Source organism: Salvelinus fontinalis, chromosome 21 (genome assembly GCF_029448725.1).
Source record: "Salvelinus fontinalis isolate EN_2023a chromosome 21, ASM2944872v1, whole genome shotgun sequence".
In the NCBI taxonomy this organism is placed as follows: Eukaryota; Metazoa; Chordata; class Actinopteri; order Salmoniformes; family Salmonidae; genus Salvelinus; species Salvelinus fontinalis.
Genome location: NC_074685.1, coordinates 32,427,284 through 32,446,000, shown reverse-complemented (window position 1 = coordinate 32,446,000; position 18,717 = coordinate 32,427,284). Strand labels below are relative to the sequence as shown.

Sequence of the window (18,717 nt, the reverse complement as noted above, 5' to 3'; positions counted from 1 at the left end):
GGTCAATGACCTTGAGCCTTCTTGGATGGGCACTTCTAATGTAACTCCATGGCAGCATCCAAGGGGCTTGAATTTTTAAGATATACCATTAGATTTTACAGTGAGAAGTAGTGTCCCCATGAGTGACAGAACAGAGCCAATCACAGCGGAACTAGAGAACATTACCAACCCCTACACTCCATATTTGCCGCTGGCTGCCCCACCACCACAGAAAGCACTGAAATAGGCTGAAACACCTGCATGTTGGAGCTGCCTTCTCAAGAAAGCAAAAAAAGAGACCATGTTTGTATGCGGCTATATTAACTCAATTATTATTTTATTTTTTTACATTGTTTGCAAACTGATATGTGACATGTATTAATGCCAAAATAACATGCAAAACAGGCTAAATAGGTGGGGCTCAAAACAGGTGGGTCTCTTCCCCACCTGCCCTGAATGACTTTCCTGTTGTAGAACTTGCCACTGCTGCTACTACTACTACTTGAAAAGATTAAACTATAGAAAATAACTTAATTGTAACCTGCTTCTTTATCATAGAACCAAGAGAAAGTGAAGGTTATAGATAAATAAGTCAAGAATTTAGGGTTACAATAACTACTTTACTATGTCCCACTACTCACTGATATTGGGCCAAGCATTTGGAAGCCTGTCAAATTATTCACATGCTGTTATAGAAGTGACCAATTAATCACCGAGTGTGAATTCTTTCATGATTTTTGCTGCTCACAGAAGCATCTTATTCATCTCTATGGGATCAAAAAACAACTTTAAAAAAAGAAGAAATCTTCCACATCCCAAAAATACATTTTATAATATCACTCCGATAAACAATGATACACCACTACACAATATTAACACACCAAGCTAAATAAAAGTATTCTTCACACAATAAATCCACTGCAGCAACATTTTACAAAGAGAGGAGATCAAGAGGCATCATCAATAAGTCATCCATCTCCTCCTGAAGGGCATCAGCTTTCTCATTCAGCAGCATCTGAAAACAGACGCCACAGGAGGACAATGATCAAACAGAGTACAACTTCTGCAAATGCTCGTCACATCTCAATCCAATTTTCTAACACCCTTTTTTGTATTCACTCTATATGGATTTAGGAAGGAAACAACAGCACAATTGTACGTATACTAGGCATTTGACAACAGGCATACTTTTGCCGAAGCAACAATCTGATTTGCTTGCTTCTTGAAGAGGTTCTCCACAGTCTTGGCGAGAACGTTTGGGTCAGCATTGGCCAGATGAGCCAGTGTCTTATATCCAGCATTGTACAGCAGCTTGGCTCTTCTCTGTCAAAAGCAGATAAAAAGTTTTTTTGCATGCTTGTAAACCCATCTGGAACAATGCCAGAAAACTTTGGCTAGGACAATAACTCTTATGACTGGATACCAAGATGTGGATATGTTTTTATGGACCTTTTGTTGGCAGGTTAGGACATAATCATGATGCTATAATGCCTAAAAAATGAATTGAGATTTTTTTTTTTAAATCTGACCTCCATGACTCCTGCTACCTCCATGAGAGGGATGAGCTCGGCCTGGACACAGTAGGTCAGCCTGCGGGTAAGCTCAGTCAGGAGAGCTTTGAAGGGCCAGAACTCTTCCAGCTCCTGATAACAAAGAGGGCACAGTGAGATCACTGGGGTCAAACAAGAAAGAGGGCACAGTGAGATCACTGGGGTCAAAAGAGAAAGCAAAAGAACATTTAACTTAGGAGCTATTCTCAGAAGTGGGCGGCAGGTAGTCTAGACGTTAAGAGCGTGGGGCCAGTAACCGAAAGATTGCTGGCTCGAATCCCCAAGCCAACTAGGTGAAAAATCTGTCAATGCACCCTTGAGCAAGGCACTTAACCGTTAGTCAGGTAGTCACCGAGTTGTTCAGCCACAAGCAGTATATCCTTACCGTCGGACTCATTAAAGAAAAATTATAGCAACTCATAAAAACAAACGCAAACAAAACTAACAAAATAGCACAGTTGGTTAGGAGCACGTAAAACGTCAGCCATCCTCTCTGGCTCCATTCTACAATGGCGACTGCTCGTTCTCCGACCGCATGGCACTACAGAGGGTAGAGCGTGCGGCCTAGTACATCACTAGGGCCAAGCTTCCTGCCATCCAGGACCTCTATACCAGGCGATATCAGAGGATGGCCCTAAAAATGTTCAAACACTCCAGCCACCCTAGTCATAGACTGTTCTCTCTGCTACCGCACGGCAAGCGGTACCGGAGTGCCAAGTCCAGGTCCAAGAGACTTCTAAATAGCTTCTACCCCCAAGCCATAAGACTACTGAACATCAAGCAACTCTCTGTTATTATCCATGCATAAGTCACTTTAATAACTCTACCTACATGTACATATTACCTCGATAACTGGTGCCCCCGCACATTGACTCTGTACCGGTACCCCTTGTATATAGCCTCGCTATTGTTATATTACTGCTGCTCTTTAATTGTTACTTTATTTCTCATTTTTTTATGTATTTTTCTTAAAACTGCATTGTTGGTTAAGGGCTTGTAACTAAGCATTTCACTGTAAGCTCTACAGCTGTTGTATTCGGTGCATGTGACAAATACAATTTTATTTTTAAGTCGGTCTGGATAAGAGTGTCTGCTAAATGACTAAAATGTAAAAATGGAGGACTGAAGTAACAAAGCTTTTGTATTTTCAGGGCACCTCTGTGAAACCCTGCTAAGAGTCTAGGATGTGGCTCTGTTTGGACGGGACCCAATAATATCATATATGACATCTATGCTGGTAGCTACCTCGGTGAAGTGCAGCACGCAGGAGCAGAATACTGAAGAAGAGCTGAGTAGTGTCTGGATGAAGCCCCGGCTGAGTTGGAACCGGTCAGCCACACTCCACAGGTCAGTCTCCTTCAGCAGGGACAGCAGTACCAGGGCCAGGTACAGCCGACTCACCACCACCTGGTCAACATTCTGGGGGAACAGAGCAGAGGGGAAGGACCATAGAAGTAGAATTATTCCTACTTCTATGGCAAGGACAGCATAGTACAACAGAATGGCACAGAACTGGCTCACTGCAGTGTTGCTACATTTATTACATGAATGATCAGCTGTAGAGAGCAGACGTGAATTCACGTCACAAGATATTTAGGGTTCATTATCTTCATGACTTAAATTAGTTAAGTCTGCCTTCCATCTAGGGGTTAAAAGGAGAAAATAAATCTTTAAAAAAAATCTGGATTAATCTAGAGATGAACATGATTTTTTTAAGCCAACGTACTCAAGTATAAACCCTCATAATACCTCAAGCCAATGATAGTCTCTCAACCTAAGGAACTGTGAAAATATGACACTATTGAGTTAACAGTATTTAAATCATGCCGTGCTTCCTCAATACTCTTACCTTCTTGACATTCTGTCCAGCAGCCTTTCTAGCAACAAAACTTTCAGACACACCAACTGCTGCACACATCTTTTGCTCCACAGCTGATAACATTGTGAACTGGAATTGATAAGAAAAACAAATTCTTACACAATAATTGTTGTACTAAATACCGCAGAAAACAAACTATTGCACAAAACAATTTTATATATACAACATGTACTTCATTATTAGATATTTTCATTAAACACATTAGAAATGGATAAAAACAAAATTGTTATTTGAGGTATTTTATCTACCAATCTACGTTTAATTAATGTAGACAACCAAGAAGCACACAAGGCCTGGGCTCTAACCTGTCTGAAATAGACCATCCAATCAGGCTTACACTGGGAGACCATGTCATAGGGTGTGACCAGGTAGATGAGGTGAAGGAAACTGTTCAGCATCAGGCTCTCCAGGCCTTTAGACAGGTCTCTATACAGGAGGTCACAGTAGGTCAGATCCACTGAGCCTGAGGAGGAGAGGTCAGATACACTAAACACTGTAGTATTGACTCATAGGAAAAAAACATGTCTCTGTAACAGGATTTAAATTGATTACTATGAACAATTTCCTTGTATGGTAATAGAAATGAAATTAACACCAGTTCTGGCGAGTTTGAGAGTAGTTCACCTTTGTAAGTAGCTCTTCCTAACTTGGTGACTTGCAGAGTCCCATCTTGTGGCTCTGTGGAAACGGTGACGAGGCCTTTCTCTTTAAGCAGCTCAACACACTCCTGTGTCACCTCCCACAGGCTCCTCTCCAAGCACACCTGTTTCTCCTGGACAGACAGCAACGTGCCACTCATGAAGTCCCTGATCTGCTCTAAGCTGTTCGTGATCTGAAGGGAGACAAAAGAAAACCGTCAAAAACAGTATCATCAATTCATTCATTAATATATTCTTAATTCCATTCCTTTACTTCGATTTGTGTGTATTAGGTATATGTTGTGAAATTGTTTTCAGAAGTACATTTAATCCAATAACGGATAGGATGAGACTCAGGACACCCTTTCCGTCACTGTGCATTAGATTGCTTATGCAGATCTCCACTGGTGCGGATACAAGCTTCTTGACCTGAAAATACAAAAGGGTGGACAGGATCAATGCACTAGATGAGTCTGCTATAAAATGTCAGAGCGTGGAAACATAAAGGACCGGATGTCACTACATGCATAGGTTTACTGTTATGGTTGTAGCTGTTATTTACCAAGACCTTGTCTTTGTCCTGTAGGATGAGGATGCTCTCTCCATGAGTGTCTATCCCGGCCCGTCCAGCCCTCCCCACCATCTGTTTGTACTGGCTCCTCTTCAGGAAGTCTGCCGCCACGTACGGAGAACGCAGAATCACTCTGGTCCAAACACACAATGATGGATCCAATCAAGTCTACAATAAATGTCGCTATCTAACACAGAGATGCAACTTCTGTTGACATGTCTCGTGAAAAGAGATGATCCTTGTCGCCTTAGAAGCAGTAAAGTAGTCGGACAGGTTATGCTTCCTTGCTTTGACTTGCCTCCGAGCAGGTAGGTTGATCCCTGCAGCCAGCGTAGAGGTGCAGGTGAGGAGACAGAGAACCCCTGCAGAGTAGGCCTCCTCCACCAGCTTCCTCTCTTCACTGGTCAACCCACTGTGGTGGTAAGCCAGGCCGTACGGCACCGTCTTCTTGAGAACCGGACACAGGGAGCCGTTCCCACTGCTCCTCAGCTCCTCCAGCAACACAGCCTTCTCTGCCTGCTTGTGCTGGATAAAGTCCCTGGAGAATTCAAGAAGAAGTGGCATGTTGTATCAATCACAATCACAACCACTGGACCGACTGACCATGATTTGGAGTACAGAGAAGAGAAATATAAAGATGTCTTTTTACTCTTTCAGGTACTTGCAGATCATCCCAGCTACGTTCTCACAGTTCTTCTTGGTGGGACAGAAGACAAGGCAAGACTGGCTTGGAATGACCTCAGTCACCAAGGCAACAATATGATCCTGATCGATCTTCTGCATGGCACTGGAGTACTGGAAAACAGAAGAATTAGACAGGTGCTAAGACTTCAAATAGAATGTGAGTCAGCCTTCAAAAGCTGACTGCCTGGCACTGGAGTCCAGTATATCTTTAAATATATATAACTGATGGCTCTTCAAATCAAACGGATGATTATACCTTAAAGTTCAGGAGCCGAGAGAACCTGAAGCACTCCTCCTCCTTGGGGTCCACCTCGTATATGCTGTCCTTCAGTTTCACATACTCCTTCAGCTCAACCTGAAACACCATGGCTATCAGTGGCCAACCATCACAGAGACAATGGAGTACACAACACGCAGTCCAGCTTCTATTGGTTTAAGCTTTCAAAGAATACGTTGGCGATTTTCACGTTGTATGTGGACTCTCACAAACAAGGAGGCATGCCACAGACAATCAAATAGCATTGCGTAGATCAAACCTATGGTTAGGGAATATCATACCGGTCTGAAGTCATTAGTGTAGTTATCTGCCTTCAGAAACTTCTGTAGATCTTGGACATTGCCCAGAGTAGCACTCATTCCAATGATCTGAGTTGACTCTGTAAAGAAGAAAATCAGTTTCCCACACATTTTCAAAACATCTTCCTTCACAATGAATATGATGAGAGTAAAATAGCAGTCACACTTACTACTGATATAGAGCACTTTGGCTAGAGTCATCTCAATGATAGCTCCTCTGCTACCATCACCCAACATGTGAAGCTAATAAGAAGAGAAATGGAGTGACATAAATAATTGGATACTACAGTACAATATAATTGATTGTGTCAAATACACAAGGCATAAACAGATACATTTATTGTGTCTCGTGAGTGGCTATTCTATGTTTTGTAAAGATAACATCTCAGATGTCAATTTAATAAGATATTTGCATACCTCGTCCACAACCACCAGCCCCACATTGTCCAATCTGTTGGCCTCTATGAGGGAGTTTACCAGGCCGTGTGCCTTCTCTATAGTGGCAATGTACAGGGACCTCTTGCCCCTTCCCTTCACTGGAGGGAACCTGCCCTTACTGCCAGCATACTCCTCCACCATGAAGTCTAGCTCCAGGCCAAAACTGGCCAACCCTCGAACCTGGGAATGCATTCAAAATACATAGCTCAGATTTGCCATTGACATAAAAAATGTTTTAATTATAATCAGTTTGTACAGTTGGATGAAAGAGGAAGTATATACATTTTGTAAACAAAACAATGACCACAATACCTTCTCCTGCACTAGAGATACGTAAGGCAGGATGAAAAGGGCATCCCTCTTTCTGCACAGAAGCTCTTTGAGGATAAGAATCTCAGCCACCAAAGTCTTCCCACCACTGGTGGGAAGAGAGTAGATGAGGTTTCTCCTCTGCTGAACTGAGTCCAGGTTTAGACAAGTTTTCTGCCATTCTGAAATATAAGAGAGCATTGTTATTGATGATACTCTAATATGAAGCAGGGCAAGAGCTCAAATTACTCACACTTAGCAAGACAACCAGACACTTTGAAAACATAGCCATGTTAAAGTTGATGCAGAACTAGTGAGGACATGCAATTAGACAGGGAAAAGGAATAGAAATCCATTCACCATATAAATCTTTGATTCCTTTGAGATTGCATATCAGCTCCTTCACTTTGGTGGGAAGACCAAAGAAAGGCCCCTGGTCTGTTGTCGCCATGCAGACAGATTCCATAGCCTGCATGGCAACACTGATCTCCTCTGTAACTACGGCCTCCTTCTGCACTGCAGTCCGGGAGACACTAGAAGGAGTTGCTGCATTAGCCATCATAGCTCTCTTCAGATGACCGGACACGCTCTTCCTTGCCTTGGGGGCGATATGCCTCTCATTTCTATCTTCAGTGCTGACAGACTTCTCAGGATGTCTCATAGGCATGGAGGTTTTGTCCTCATCTGTACAGCAGTTCCTGTCTGCTGTTTGGGGAGCTTGTAGAAAAGCGAGTTGTGAGCTTGGCATGTCTAGGAAAGCATCATCCGTGAAGCTCTCCAGGAATGATTCTGTCATTGAGTCATCACATGATTGTGTCGGACAGTTATCTGTTGAAGACTTCAGTGAAGTGAAGTCAGGGTTCCCAGCAAGCAGAACCACAGGGCATCTGCTGCTGGTTGTATGGTCAATGTCATGCGGTCTCATGTTCTGCCCCACTCTATTGATCTTTGCCAGGAAAGAGCTGTCGCTTACAATGCTGTCATAGTCCCCAAATAAGTCCTCAGTGTCACTGCAGTACTGCAAAAAAGCAACGTTAAGAAACAGTAAATGCACTTCTAACTCACTCAATATCATGTTGAAATTACAGTAAAATCATCTGACCACATGAACTGTAGAATGCACCATTGTGATATTAGTTAGCTACCCACCTCACTGAACTTTGCATCCATGGATTGGTCCATAGCTCTGGAAAGCTCTATCTGTCCCGTGTTGTCAGGACATTGTCGTCCAGAAACACTGGTCCTTTTCCTTGCGGGCGTGAGATTACTTATTCGTCTATCCCTGGACCGCTTCCTCGAGGACAGTCGTTTTACTTTGATTTCGGCACTCATTGTCAAACCTGACTCTGTCGGTGAGGTCACTGACGTTAGCCTAAGCAAACACTAGTAGCATTCAAGCTATGTTGGCATGCTAACGAGCTACTAGCTAAGTAACGTTAGTAAATACAATACAATCATGTTGGCTGGCAGGGTGAGCTTCTCAATTAAATTACTACTGAGTCAAATTGGCTGACTGAGTGAGTTGGCTAGCTATCTTGAAAAAAAATAGATAGCTGACGTTAACGTTGGCTAACTTAACGCTAAATGTTAAGTGAGCAAACTCAACCGTCTTTCGTTAGCTGAAAGTAGCTAAATTGACTAGACATGGTTAAAACTTGGCTTACTATTAAATCGTCTTTAACAACCGCGAATACAAAATATAAACTAGAGAATACATTTTGAAGAGTAACTAACCGGATACATACAATACAGACGACAATTATGAATTTGTAAACATGAGTCTAACGTATTAGCCAATCAGAGACGAGTAAAGATAGTAACTATAAATTGAGTCGGGTGGAGAACGGAACTTTTTTCCGACCTATTGATACAATCAGTCTAATTGTACCGTACTGTATTTGAATATTAGATTCATTATATTCTATCGAAGTTTTAGATTTGTTATGTGGAAATTGTACAAACTATCACTTCGAAAATACATTCATTTTGGGAGGAACGTTTGATCATGGGCCAACATATAAACGTGAACAGGAAATTACGTCAAATAGACAGAGCTCAATTTTGGCTCTGCAATTGAGATTGTTCAACGTTACTCGCTGGTCGATAGAGGGGTGTGAGCCTCTATGGGGTAATGTTTCGTGTTAATTATTCGCATGTGGAAAGCAATGCCGAGACAAACGGAGGAGGAATGGAGGGGAAAAGAGAGTGAGGGAAGAAGAGGGTGAGCTTGAGTCGGAGAAAAATTGTGGGGAAAAGGGAGCTTGTTTTGTCAAAGAAGAATGGTATAAAGTGTAAGCAGAGGGAGCTGAAGACGAGTAATTGAAGTGAATTAGGGTGAAGTATCTGGAGGTGGTAGGTGCGGTAAAGTTATCGGAGACCGAGGTATGCACCGAGGATCAGGATGAAGAAGAGTCTGACAGTAGGAGTGAAGTTTATGGAAAAAGTGGACTCTTGCCATTCGGTTGATTCATTTGCGGTTTCACGGTGGGTGAAAAGAGTTGGGTCATGTGGAATCGGTGAGGGTAACTTGAAGTGGTCTAGTGATAATCGTTTGTGTTTCTGTTGAGGAAGAATGCGCTCCAAGTAAAACGAATGGGGGTAAGTAAAGTGAAGTGTTTCGATCTCAAGAAAAAGGCACCAATGAAAGGAGCGATAACTGGGGTAGCAGTAGATATAAACGTTGACCAACTGAGGGCAAATATTCCCGTTGTATGTGATGCTCGTCGTTTAAAGCGACGCAGACAGGGTGGCGAGAGTGGAGAAACAGAAGAGTCATTGTCTGTTCTTTTGAGTTTTGAAGATCAGTCTTTGCCTGACAAAGTGAAGTTAGGATATATAAATTATCCTGTATGTGCCGAGTACGTTAAGATGTTACAGGTGTCAAGCTTTATTGGCATGTGGCAGCAGTGTGTAGGAGGGAGGGTCCAAGGTGTGAGAAATGTGCAGAAGGGCATGAGACAAAGGAATGTGTAGTATTAGGGGAAAGTAGTGGAATGTGTTAATTGTAGGGGTGCCCATTGCGCTGGGGATCAGACATGTCCCGTGCGAGAGAGGTAGGTTGAGGTTTCCAGGGTTAGAGTAGAGCAGAAGATGTCATCCGCTGAGGCAGTGAAGAAAGATGGGTTAAGGGGGAGGAGTGGTAAGAGTAGTAGAGATATACCAGTACAGAGGGATGGGCCAAAAAGTTAAATATGTTTCAGTAAGATTGGATTTTTAGCTTTTATAGCAGTGGTTATTAATTATACTGCAGGGATGGTTCGGAAGTAACAGAAAATGGAGGTTGTGGTGGCAGCTGCTGAGAGGTATTTGGGTGTGTAAGTTACATGATGTATTAAGTGGTTATGTCCCATTCTTTCAGGGTGATGGCATGAGGTAAGAATAAATACATTACATTTTTGGAGTAGGGGGGTGTTTATTTTATATAATTTTGAAACTAGTGAGTATAGTGTTAGATGGTAGGGTATTTATTTAGTACATTATTTTTCAAGAAAAGTATAAGGGAGTTGTACTCCAGTCTAGTAGATGGCGGTAATGCAACAAATTGGATGTCAACCGCTGTTAAATCTCATAGAAGAAGAATACGTCAAATAGCTTCCGGATCTTTCCTTCGCAGGTCAAAAATGTTTGCTGTCCGAAGCATTCGATCTTTACAATTTACATTTTCACAACTTGGAGGCACACGTAAGAATGCTGTTCTATGTTTTGAATTAATTGCATTCCTAGTGATACAAGCATGATTATACTGACGTGTATAATCACTAAGATAGCTATCCATTTAGCTAATAGGTTAACGTTAGCTAGCGTTAGTTAACCTCTAGCTATGCCATCCATCATTAACTAGCCAACCACATGTGTCGTCTATCTAGCTGGCCAGAGCAACCTCTATTTTTTTTATGTGAGTTAATGTTTGCTTTACTTTTTATCACAGAACAATGTCTCAGAAGTCTGTCAGGCTCGTCTAATGTAGTCAAGAAGAACGATGACATGGTAAGCAATTTTAAAGCCACCTATTAATGTTTAGGTAGCTAGCTAATAACTACCTTTCAAAGAGTGCACTAAGTAAAACGTTATCAATAGACTAAATTGATCCAGGATTACGTTTTTAAATGCAAATAGAACTTGATTTATATGTACGCTTAGTGCTCAGGGATAGCTCTCGAGAACGGTATACCCAGCTTTAGAGACTCACTCCATCCCGCATACAAAACAGCTGTATCAATGAACTACAAATACCGACGTTCTGTTGTAACGTTTAGGAACATTCGTAATCCTCGCGATGTGGTTTTGTAAACGATTAGAAGTGCATTATCACATCAGCGAGAAATAATCTTTCAATTACAAAATATACACTTACTCGAGGCAGTTTAGCCATGTTGCATCCTGCAGAATTTTAAATAACACTGGGCAAACCGAGGTATGAAGCTTCGCTCCCCAGCAATGACACTACAGTCGTGGCCAAAAGTTTTGAGAATGACACCAATATTAATTTCCACAAGGTTTGCTGCTTCAGTGTCTTTAGATATTGTTGTCAGATGTTACTATGGAATACTGAAGTATAATTACAAGTATTTCCTAAGTTTCAAAGGCTTTTATTGACAATTACATGAAGTTGACGCAGAGTCAATATTTGCAGTGTTGTCCCTTTTTAAAGACCTCTGAAATCCGGCATGCTGTCAATTAACTTCTGGGCCACATCCTGGCTGATGGCAGCCCATTCTTGCATAATCAATGCTTGGAGTTTGTCATAATTTGTGGGTTTTTGTTTGTCCACCCGCCTCTTGAAGATTGACCACAAGTTCTCAATTGGGATTAAGGTCTGGGGAGTTTCCTCGCCATGGACCCAAAATATTGATGTTTTGTTCCCTGTGCCACTTAGTTATCACTTTTGCCTTATGGCAAGGTACTCCATCATGCTGGAAAAGGCATTGTTCGTCACCAAACTGTTCCTGGATTGTTGGGAGAAGTTACTCTCGGAGGATGTGTTGGTGCCATTCTTTATTCATGGCTGTGTTCATAGGCAAAATTGTGAGTGAGCCCACTTCCTTGGCTGAGAAGCAACTCCACACATGAATGGGCTCAGGATGCTTTACTGTTGGCATGACACAGGACTGATGGTAGCGCTCGCTCACCTTGTCTTCTCCGGACAAGCTTTTTTCCGGATGCCCCAAACAATCGGAAAGGGTATTCATCAGTGAAAATGACTTTACACCAGTCCTCAGAAGTCCAATCCCTGTACCTTTTGCAGAACATCAGTCTGTCCCTGATGTGTTCCTTGAAGTGGCTTCTTTGCTGCCCTTCTTGACACCAGGCCATCCTCCAAAAGTCTTCACCTCACTGTGCGTGCAGATGCACTCACACCTGTCTGCTGCCATTCCTGCGCAAGCTCTGTACCGGTGGTGCCCCGATCCTGCAGCTGAATCAACTTTAGGACACGGTCCTGGCGCTTGCTGGACTTTCTTGGGCGCCCTGAAGCCTTCTTCACAACAATTGAACCGCTCTCCTTGAAGTTCTTGATGATTTGATAAATGGTTGATTTAGGTGCAATCTTACTGGCAGCAATATCCTTGCCTGTGAATCACATTTTGTGCAAAGCAATGATGACGGCATGTTTCCTTGCAGGTAACCTTGGTTGACAGAGGAAGAATAATGATTCCAAGCACCACCCTACTTTTGAGGCTTCCAGTCTGTTTGTCATGCTGATTGAGTTTGAATGAGTGATCTCCAGCCTTGTCCTCGTCAACACTCACATTTGTGTTAATGAGAGAATCGCTGACATGTCAGCTGGTCCTTTTGTGGCAGGGCTGAAATGCAGTGGAAATGTTTTTTGGGGTTTCAGTTCATTGTCATGGCAAAGAGGGACTTTTCAATTAATTACAATTCATCTGATCACTCTTCATAACATTCTGGGGTATATGCAAATTGCCATCATACAAACTAAGGCAGCAGACTTTGTGAAAATTAATATTTGTCAACTTTTGGCCACGACTGTATGGAAGCAACTTTGCTAAACTGCGATCAGCAAGTGTATATTTTGTATTTGAGCAATAAATTATCGCTTCTATGTAAGTAAGTTATAAATGTTTCCAAAACTGTGTCGTGTGAGACTTATTTGCATTTAGATGGCTTTGGCGCTCTGTCTGCACATTGTGCCTGAGCTAATCATAATGGACATTGAATGACCCACTCTACACACATGCATTGGAGTCATGATAAGGGCTAGCTCAAGGAGTAACATTCCACCACATGTCAAGAGAATTATTACTTTTTTTTAACTTGATTTGAAGCTATATGTCATTTGACTACAAGGTCTATGACAACTACATTTTGTTGTATGGATTTACCTAAATGTTTATCTCCTCAGCCTTTACAGATGGAGAATCCATATAAACAACCACAGAAGGGCTGCATTCTCTGTAACATCACAGTGGACTTCAAGAATGTTCAGGTCTGTCATTAGACTGCTGTGATGCGCAAGTATCCAATGTTTATTTATAATATGCCTAATTTTTCTCCAAACTTGATTCCAATAGCTGCTGTCCCAGTTTGTATCCCCACACACAGGAAGAGTTTACGGCAGGCACATAACAGGTGAGAACTTGGTTAGGAAAAGTGCTGAAAATGTACACATCAGAGCAGAGGCTGTCGTGTCAAGGTGTTTATTCTTTTCCAGGTCTATGTGGTAAGAAACAGAGGGAGATCGGCAAAGCCATAAAGAAAGCTCATTCGATGGGTATGCCCTCAAATCACACATTGTATTATTGACTGTACATAGAAAACAATGTCCACAACAAAAAGTTGCAGATATGGATTTATGGGACAGTGAAATTATTTTTGCAAAATTGAATGCAGACATTCAGAATGGGATTCTGATGTACTATGAGTTGGTTTGGAGTGTTTTCTTAACATACTTTAGAAACATTTTCATAATGCATTGTAGTCAATGGCAAGTGATGGCAATTTTCTCTGTAATGAAGTAAAGTTGTGGGATCAACTACAAGCACAGAAAGAGTGAATAACGCAACATGAGAATGTGTGAACAATATGATCAAGTCTTCAGCAGCTTTAAACCTCGAGGTTGCTCTGTAATAGTTTCTCTTTGGAAACTTCAATGCGCCATCTGTCACTACTGACCAGAGGATTTGTAATAAGTGTGCTACAGATTTGTCTGGCTCAAAATGACCATGTTTTGATCATCCAGTCTTTCCTATAATAAATACTGGTAATGTTTTCCTCCACAGGATTCATGTCTGTAACCCACAAGGACCCACATTTTATGAAAGATCCAAATATCTGTGACATCCGGCACTTGGAGTAACTGTGTCCGCCTGTATTGTGGATCTAGTCTAGCATAGATACTGTAATTGTGTATTAAAACATTTTTCAATGTGGAAGATTGCTTGTTAGTTTCGTCTTTGAGCTGTCATGCTTGGGTTGAGTCATGAGACCAATAATCGTAACTCACTACACATGTGAAAATAATTGAATGCAATGCTGTACAAGTTCAATTACAGCTTGAACTATTTTATATACAGTACCAGTCAAGTTTGGACACCTACTCATTCAAGGGTTTTTCTTTATTTGCACTATTTTCTACATTGTAGAATAATAGTGAAGACATCAACTAGAAATAACACATGGAATCATGTAGTAACATAAAAGTGTTAAAAATCAAACTATATTTTAGATTCTTCAAAGTAGCCACCCTTTGCCTTGACAGCTTTGCACACACTTGGCATTCTCTCAACCTCCTTCACGAGGAATGCTTTTCCAACAGTCTTGAAGCAGTTCCCACATATGCTGAGCACTTGTTGGCTGCTTTTCCTTCACTCTGCGGTCTAAATCATCCCAAACCATCTCAATTGGGTTGAGGTTGGGTGATTGTGGAGGCCAGGTCATCTGATGTTGCACTCCATTGCTCTCCTTGGTCAAATAGCCCTTACCCAGCCTAGAGGTGTGTTTTGCGTTATTGTCCTGTTGTAAAACATGATTGTCCCACTAAGCACAAACCAGATGGGATGGTGTATTGCTGTGGTAGCCATGCTGGTTAACACTGCCTTGAATTCTAAATAAATTGCCAGCAAAGCACCATCACACCTCCATGCTTGGGAACCAGATGCAGAGATCATCCGTTCACCTACTCAGCGTCTCACAAAAACACGGCGGTTGGAACCAAATATCTCAAATTTGGACTCATCAGACCAAAGGACAGATTTCCACTGGTCTAATGTCCATTGCTCGTTTTTCTTGGCCCAAGCAAGTCTCCTTATTGGTGTCCTTTTAGTACTGGTTTCTTTGCAGCAATCAACCATGATTCACAGTCTCCTCTGAACAGTTGATGTTGAGATTTATCTTACTTGAACTCTGAAGCATTTATTTGGGCTGCAATCTGCAGTGCAGTTAACTAATGAACTTATCCTCTGCAGCAGAGGGAACTCTGGGTCTTCCTGTGGCAGTCCACATGATAGCCAGTTTCATCATAGCGCTTGGATTTTGTGACTACACTTGAAGAAACTTTCAAAGTTCTTAATTTTCCGCATTGACTGACCTTCATGTCTTAAAGTAATGATGAACTGTTGTTTCTCTTTGCTTATTTGAGCTGTTCTAGCCCTATTTGGTAAAAGAACAAGTCCATATTATGGCTATTTTTTGTATACCACCCCTACCTCCTCACAACACAACTGATTGGCTCATGCATCAAGGAAAGAAATTCCACAAATTAACTTAAAGGCACACCTGTTAATTTAAATGCATTCCAGGTGACTACCTCATGCAGCTGGTTAAGAGAATGCCAAGAGTGCATAGCTCTCAAGGCAAAGGTTGGCTATTTTGAAGAATCTCAAAATCTATTTTGATTTAACACTTTGGTTACTACATGATTCCATGTGTGTTATTTCATAGTTTTGATGTCTTCACTATTATTCTACAATGTAGAAAATTGTACAAATAAAACCCTGGAATGAGTATGTGTCAACTTTTGACTGGTACTGTATATTTCCCTTAATTACAAGGACAGTTCTTACATTTAAAATGTTACGCCCAAAGTAAGCAAATTGAAGGCATCCCTAAATATACGTAGATTTTCCTATACTCTTAAAGTAACTCTCACTTACTTTTTATGCAAAGTAATAATTTGAGTGGTACATTTTTGTCCTCTGTTAGACATGTCTAAATTATTTATGTTTTGATTGGCTGGTATCAAATCATCCTCAGTCTCTGACCCACTGACTGACAATGAAGACCCCGCAGTCTCCTCCAGCATGTTTTTCCTCCTCTTGGGCGTGTCAGATGATTCACAGAGGGGATGTTTTCTCCAAGACGTCCCTCCGCCTCTACCAAGCCTCCCCTTCCTGGCTTTGGGGACTATGATTCAGGATCAAAGGCAGTGTTGTGGTGATGTCTATGCCATGGTCAGTGTTGCAGCAGAACTCAGGCACGGGGAAACCCTGGAAGGTTAGAGCCTGTGCTTGGAGTAGAGCTGCCCCAGGGAACAGTGTCTTCATGGCCTCACAGAGCAGTACATTCTCCTTAGACTGGGCTGGAGTGGAGTCTCCATCTGCTGAATTGGGGAACACAAAAGTAAGCAAAACATGCTTAACACACTCAAAAAGTAAGATAAAATAACAGAAATCAAGAATTGATAAATAGAACAGCAGAAGTTTGTCATACTTTTTTTCTGCTCTTGTTTCCTCTCACTGACAGTCCTTAGAGACGAAACCTCTGCAAGCAGCTCCTCGACCAATCGCTCACTCTCCTCCACTTTCTTACATGCCATCTGAAGAGAAATCAACTGAAATCCCAGGTGACACCATCATGTTTACAAATGGTTGTACATAGTCATTTGTATGTTTTTACCTTTCTGTTTTCATTATCCATTACATTATCCGTTCAACTTACCTTTAGTTCGACTTGCAAGGAGTTGTTCATTTCATTATCTCATCCACCTGCAGGGATCCATCTAAGAATAAGAATCTATATCTACACAGAGCAAAATAGAAAAGTGTAAGACTAGTCATACAGGTACCAGACAAACATACTCGGATTACATTTTTCAAAGTCAATAGTACCCAAGGCCCAGGGGTCAGCAAAGCTAGTACCTGTGTTTCCAAACAGCATGGTTGTAGTTGACTGATGAACAAGATGCTGACAGTCTCCAGTAGTCCTGCTGTTCCAACAAACCCAGGTTGCTGACCCGGATAGGAACGCTGCGGTATTGACAACTCTGACAGTGCAACACAGAGTTCAGACCTTAAAAACATACACTCACTCACTAAAGATCCCATGGCAAAACACTAACAGTTTCATTAAATACAGTGTGAAGGATATCACAATGTGAATGTACAGACCTGCAATGTGATCTGTAGACTGCATACTCCAGTTTGTGAGTGGAGCCTAATGATGTGACCTCACTGGGTGTCAGTAGCAGAAAGATCAGCTCCTGATTGGAGACTGCTCTTTTCAGGTTCTCATGGACTACTTGCTCTCTGAAGGTCATTTGTTGATCTGTGTTTCTCTGCTGTTTATACCAACCAATCACATTCTCCTGGATAGGAAAGTCAAATAAAGTTGAAGTTGATAGTTGCCCTGGTAGCAGCAGACAGAGAGCTCCTGTTCATTTGTACATATTTAATGTTTTCAGAATCAACATATTTTTTTTATGACAATTACTTTCTATTGTATATCTGGTGGTTTTGAGCCACGGATTTGCACATTGTCTGACAGGTAAACTTTTTTTGGGGGGCTTGACTAGCTAGCTAGCTAATGTGTTTTTAGAAAAATGTATTTGAACTCGTACAGTGCCTTCGGAAAGTATTCAGACCCCTGGACTTTTCCACATTTTGTTACGTTACAGCCTTATCCTAAAAAATAAAAAAACAGGCTTAGAAATGTTTGCAAATTTATTACAAATAAAAAACAGAAATACAAATTTGCAAAAATGTCAACTTGTTTTTGTGTTGTCATTATGCGGTAGGTATTGTGTCTAGATTGAGGGGGGGGGGGAAACAATTCTATCAATTTTAGAATAAAGCTGTAGCATTGCAAAATGTGAAAAAGTCAAGGGGTTGAATAGTTTCCGAATGCACCGTACCAGCTTTTTTTTATTTCACCTGGCTGCCAGTTCCTGATCTTTTGAGATCATGTGAGGAGTTGCTTGAAGTGTAACAGGAATGGGAGATGGAGGAATACAGTGCTGGGGCAGAGGCTCACAGTCAGGACGACTGGCTACTATTCTGAACTTTGTGTAGTGAGCATTCTGCCGCCCAGAGCTGCTGAGGCATCACCCAAGTGGACGCTACACTACACAGAGTGGAAGAAGAGAAGTCCAGTGTCTATATGGCGCAGGTTTGTTGGTTCCCCGACTCGCCCTCTACAAGATCATCAGCAGACTCCACCACCAGCATCATCTACCATCTTCTGGCCAGTTCCGTACGCTCAAGAATGCAGTAGTACCTCAGTGGCCCAAGCCATGAATTAACTGACCCTCTATATCTGCAGAGGATGCAGCTTTCAAAGACTTGGCCGCTATTGGTTGACCTGACCTGTCATGATACATAGTTTGTTTTTTGTTTTTTTTTGCTTATGAAGCGCTTTGAGATTTCTATTATTGAAAGCGCTATAGAAGTTGAATACATTATTATTAAATAGGAAGAGGCTGAATAAAAGTGTGCTTTGTTGGCTATCAAACAAGATAGGAAAGAAATGCAAACATCTTGCATAATGGCAAATGTGCCTTTTCTCCCTGGACTCAGTTGAAATATCCCTATTTGTGACAGCAATATTACCAAGGTATCTTATTCCACTTAACTCCTAATTTCACAAAAGGTGCCTTCATCCTGGTTCACCTCCCCTATACTATTATAGAAGCTTTGAGGCGGGGAGAAAAACACTATTATTGGAAGTGACATGCTGCTAGCAGAAATGGTTCAAATACTGTTGCAATACACACACAGCTGAATCACAATTTTAAGAAACCTTTCATCTTTGCAGTTTACCTATTGAGCTTGCGACATGATATATGTTTCTGAATGTCCGGGACAGAAACCACGGTGAGATAACAGTCAGTTCACACTGTAGCCAAGATGACATTCTAATGAT

At 41.6% G+C, this 18,717-nt stretch overlaps 2 protein-coding genes and 1 pseudogene across 4 annotated transcripts; 1 reads left to right on the top strand and 2 right to left on the bottom strand.

Annotated features, from left to right (window-relative positions):
* Nucleotides 1-299: 299 nt before the first annotated feature.
* Nucleotides 300-8,580, bottom strand: helq (helicase, POLQ like). Of its 2 annotated transcripts, XM_055874809.1 has the most exons (18): nt 7,774-8,577; nt 6,985-7,642; nt 6,628-6,806; nt 6,295-6,495; nt 6,048-6,120; nt 5,860-5,957; nt 5,558-5,656; nt 5,267-5,412; nt 4,916-5,155; nt 4,609-4,750; nt 4,371-4,475; nt 4,033-4,240; nt 3,714-3,871; nt 3,379-3,477; nt 2,775-2,948; nt 1,509-1,622; nt 1,168-1,302; nt 300-994 (listed from the first exon to the last, which is right to left on the bottom strand). In XM_055874809.1, exons 1-18 carry the CDS (start codon nt 7,954-7,956, stop codon nt 911-913), a joined length of 3,096 nt encoding a protein of 1,031 aa, XP_055730784.1. In that variant the 5' UTR covers nt 7,957-8,577; the 3' UTR covers nt 300-910. The 2 variants fall into 2 exon arrangements, with proteins under 2 accessions (XP_055730784.1, XP_055730785.1); XM_055874810.1 differs by lacking the exons at nt 300-994; nt 1,168-1,302; nt 1,509-1,622 and having other exon boundaries at nt 2,861-2,948; nt 3,746-3,871; nt 7,774-8,580.
* A 271-nt stretch (nt 8,581-8,851) lies between these two features.
* On the top strand, nt 8,852-14,015 carry mrps18c (mitochondrial ribosomal protein S18C). 2 transcript variants are annotated; one of them, XM_055874835.1, is made up of 7 exons: nt 8,852-9,108; nt 10,238-10,305; nt 10,553-10,611; nt 12,986-13,069; nt 13,155-13,212; nt 13,295-13,354; nt 13,863-14,015. In XM_055874835.1, exons 1-7 carry the CDS (start codon nt 9,026-9,028, stop codon nt 13,937-13,939), a joined length of 489 nt encoding a protein of 162 aa, XP_055730810.1. In that variant the 5' UTR covers nt 8,852-9,025; the 3' UTR covers nt 13,940-14,015. The 2 variants fall into 2 exon arrangements, with proteins under 2 accessions (XP_055730810.1, XP_055730809.1); XM_055874834.1 differs by lacking the exon at nt 8,852-9,108 and having other exon boundaries at nt 9,269-10,305.
* A 1,840-nt stretch (nt 14,016-15,855) lies between these two features.
* Nucleotides 15,856-17,047, bottom strand: LOC129818685 (BRCA1-A complex subunit Abraxas 1-like; annotated as a pseudogene).
* Nucleotides 17,048-18,717: the final 1,670 nt, after the last annotated feature.

Excerpts from the sequence above, each read along its gene's own strand:
- helq (XM_055874809.1), bottom strand. The coding sequence starts at position 7,956 with ATGAGTGCCGAAATCAAAGTAAAACGACTGTCCTCGAGGAAGCGGTCC. Across the intron at positions 3,478-3,713 it reads GGATGGTCTATTTCAGACAG|TTCACAATGTTATCAGCTGT; the intron begins GTTAGAGCCCAG and ends TATCAATTCCAG. Across the intron at positions 2,949-3,378 it reads CTGGACAGAATGTCAAGAAG|AATGTTGACCAGGTGGTGGT; the intron begins GTAAGAGTATTG and ends CTGTTCCCCCAG.
- mrps18c (XM_055874834.1), top strand. The coding sequence starts at position 10,077 with ATGGTAGGGTATTTATTTAGTACATTATTTTTCAAGAAAAGTATAAGG. Across the intron at positions 10,306-10,552 it reads TTCACAACTTGGAGGCACAC|AACAATGTCTCAGAAGTCTG; the intron begins GTAAGAATGCTG and ends TTTTTATCACAG. Across the intron at positions 13,213-13,294 it reads TTACGGCAGGCACATAACAG|GTCTATGTGGTAAGAAACAG; the intron begins GTGAGAACTTGG and ends ATTCTTTTCCAG.